Genomic DNA, 3,567 nt, shown 5'->3' with positions numbered 1-3,567 from the left:
ACGGCACTGAAAAAAGTGACTTATAACCCTTTTACAACCTTTGCAGCATCCCCATGGTCACATGATCAAAATTCAGGTGTTTGGCAACTGATTCGTATGATGGTTGCAGTGTCCCAGGATTACAGCTTTCATGACCTTCTGACAAGCAAAATCAATGGGGAAACCAGATTTACTTAACCATGTTACTAACTTAATAAGTGCAATGATCCACTTAGCAATTGTGGCAAGAAAATTGGGGCAAAACTCACTTAACAAATGTCTCATTTAGCAATATAAATTTTGGGGTCAATTGTGGTCATTGAGTATTACCTGTATAGCAGGCAGCAAAAAAAATGTAGGTATTTGCACTGCAGATAAATACAATTGTGGAAAGGGCTTGTCAACAGCCTGGTTAACCCCTTTTTAACTATCAGAACCTCTTGTCAAAAGAGCAGATTTTAAACACCCCGTTTCCCTGAAAATAAGACATCCCCTGATAATAAGCCCAATTGGACTTTTGCACGCATGTGCTAAAATAAGCCCCCCCCAAAAATAAGCCTTCCCCGAAAATATTTAAATGCATGTGCAGCTGGTCACCACCATTTCCTCTGGTTAGGGTTAGGGAGACAGAGCTGGAAATCAGGTAAGATGGCAAGAGGAGCCCCGTCTTGCTCCACGTGCCCCAAAATAATAAGACCTCCCTGAAAATAAGGCCAAACGCTTATTTCGGGGTTCAAAAAAATATAAGACAGGATCTTTTTTTCGGGGAAACATGGTAGTTTATGCATGGAGATTTGAGAGATAAATAAAACAAAAACTCAGACCACTAAATTTATCTATAGATTAATGTGCCAAAGTCAGATTTCGTTGTAATGCTGCTAAAGCTAAACAGTATTAGGGAAAGATGTAAGAGGAATATTGACTGTGTTCCCACGACCGACCGAGCCACAAATTATCCAGCTAACAAGTCGTCTTGTTATATGAGGTTTCAGTGGATCTACAAGTGCAGGGGGAAAAAGCGGGCTTCCATGACTCAACGGGGTTCAGTTAGCGACGGGTGTTTGCTGCAACTTCGGTCGTTGAGGGAACTGGCTCGCGCTTCCCCCCCCCCCCCGTCACCAGGGAATTTTCACTCTGGTCTTGTCCTCTCTCGACTGAGGAGCGAGCCCAGCGCGTCGTTGTTCGAGTCGGTTTCTTGGCCAAAGGGGAAACGGGAGGTGAATTTGTGGAGTATCACAACGCGTTGGAGCTTCAACTCGCGAGGGAAGCCGGCGGAGTAGACGCGGGCAAAGGAGCTAAAGCAAAACCCGATCGAGAAGCCCAGCTTGGAGCCAGCTGCCCTCCCTGCCAGCGACCGAAGAAGCCTCCCGCCCGCCAGAGCAGGCAGCTTCCCCGCGAAGAGAGCACCGGGTCACGTGCTCGGCGCGGCGCTCGTCTCCACCGCCCGCTCCGGGGCTTCTGAGCCGCCTTGCTGGTTCCCGCTCCTGCCTCTCCGGTGTTATAAAAGGAGGCGCCCGATGGCCGCCTCCCAGCCCAGCCGTCTCAAGCCTCTCGCAGTATGAGCGGACCACCGATCCTGGCGCTGCTCTTCCTCACGCTGGCCCTGCTGCTCAGCCCGCCCGCCGGGGCGTGGTACAAGCAGGCAGCCGGCCCCAGCTACTACTCGGTGGGCAGGGCGTCGGGGCTTCTCTCGGGCATCCGCCGTTCCTCTTACATGCGCCGCTCCGACGACAACGGCGTCGCGGACAGTAGCGCCGAGGACGGCCCCGCCATGTCCGAGTCGCGGCAGAATTTAGGCGGGCTGCGCAACTTGGTAAGAAGTTGCTCCGGGAACGGGACGGAGAGTAAACTCGGGGGAGAGGAGGGAGGATGCTGAGGGGCGCCCGTCGAGTTGAAAATTGTCTGGCGCAGTGAATCTTCTGATGCATCTACTTTATGTTCATTGGTCTACGTTAGCTCTGTACTGCATTCCATTTTATTTTACTATAATATGTACTATAGCCGCTCCATTCCTAATTCATAGGTTTCCTCATTTCAACCAAAAGTGAAAACAGCATAGGAAATCCGTCAGTGGAGATTCTCAGTCATCCAGGTCATGGTTCTCCCAAAGGTGCGTTTTCCAAAAGGCAACTGGACTTCGTTTTATCCTTGAAGATGTTTCGCTTCTCAGCCAAGAAGTTTCTTCAGTTCTGACTGAAGAAACTTCCTGGATGAGAAGCAAAACGTCTTCAAGGATAAAACGAAGTCCAGTTGCCTTTCGGAAAAGGCACCTTTGGGATAGGAAATTGGTAGCAATGGAAATTATGAGCAAGATGCAGAGATGGTTAAATTGATTCTTTTATCCAAAGAAGAGAAGGTATCTAACCTTGCTCCTGTTGTGAAATTGATTCCGGATTTTGTGCTTGCAATGAAACAAAAAATGAAACTTTTGATTTTGTTTTTGTTAACTAGGATAGGTTTATTGTTTATACAAATGGCTTGTACATAGTGTTGTGTAAAAGCAAAAACTTGTGGTTGTAATGTTATCTTCTGTGCTAAAGAGTTAGAAGTCAGTATCTTTTTCTTTCCTTTTCTCACTTTATATTATATCTCTTTTCTTTTCCCTCCCCCTTTTCTTAGTTTTTCACTACTTTTTTTCTCTTTCTTTTATACTTGATAAACTAATTTAAAAAATCTAATAAAAAAAGGAAATTATGAGCAAGAAAAAATGTTAGCTGTATTTATTATTCATATTGCATCACCATGCAAGATGTACTTCTCCAGAAGTACCATTCAATGGGGCTTACATTCAGTTAAAGTGGCTCTTGGAGTATCAGTAGAATTCTTAAAAACCGATGGAGACCAGTAGCCCCAGCTTCACAAGCTGCTTCTCCTTCCCAAAGAAATCTATTACATAAGAAAGCCATAGGGCATACTCCCAAATAAGTACATGCCCTGGACAAAGAGGCTCAGGTGGGTATCTGCTCTTGCACTTATCTTTTGTTTCTGTCTTTTGTCTTTTCTCCAGGCAGTATGTGTGAAGGAAGTGGCTCCAGAACTGCAAAGCTGCCAGCTACTGCCTGGTGTGCCCAGCATCATTCAGTGCAAGGCAGATGTCACTGTCTCTTTGGATCCCACTGACTGTACTATCCCATGAGCCTTGAACAGGTGGCCTTCCCTATAAATTCTGTGGAGGCACCTGGAAGGGGGGTGGACAGGCAGGCAAGAGATGGATTGCGTCAATGGTGGTTGGATTTGCGGGTGGTGAGGAATATGGTTTTATTTTTATTTTTTCTGCATCTGTTAATAAATGTGTTTTAAAAGGCTCCGATGACTACCTGTTTCTTGTATAATAATTTAAAAATCTCAACACAGCAGTTGCAGGAATTCAAAGCATCTGCAGGCAGAATGGGTCTCATTTTGAAGCTAAAATCCTTATGCACATTTACCCAGTTGCAGTATGTGCAGCTTACTTCCTAGCAGACAAATTCATAACAGTCTGGCTACAGTAAGGTATCATGCTCTCTATTGGCTATCTCCCCCTTCTCTGCCAGATACAAACACTTGAATAATAATAATATAGACAATAAATATAGTTTTCCCTTGGTT

The 3,567-nt window shown here is 45.6% G+C and overlaps 1 protein-coding gene across 1 annotated transcript; it reads left to right on the top strand.

Moving 5' to 3' along the window:
* The first annotated feature begins 1,458 nt into the window (after positions 1–1,458).
* Positions 1,459–3,284, top strand: NPB (neuropeptide B). The gene is made up of 2 exons (XM_070934680.1): positions 1,459–1,792; positions 2,987–3,284. Exons 1-2 carry the CDS (start codon positions 1,538–1,540, stop codon positions 3,113–3,115), a joined length of 384 nt encoding a protein of 127 aa, XP_070790781.1. The 5' UTR covers positions 1,459–1,537; the 3' UTR covers positions 3,116–3,284.
* Positions 3,285–3,567: the final 283 nt, after the last annotated feature.

This window comes from Pituophis catenifer, unplaced genomic scaffold (assembly GCF_029215685.1).
Source record: "Pituophis catenifer annectens isolate HBS135680 unplaced genomic scaffold, rPitCat1.0.hap2 SCAF_2, whole genome shotgun sequence".
NCBI lineage: Eukaryota > Metazoa > Chordata > Lepidosauria > Squamata > Colubridae > Pituophis > Pituophis catenifer.
Note: the sequence above shows the minus strand (reverse complement) of the source record. Positions and strands in the feature narration are given on the sequence as shown.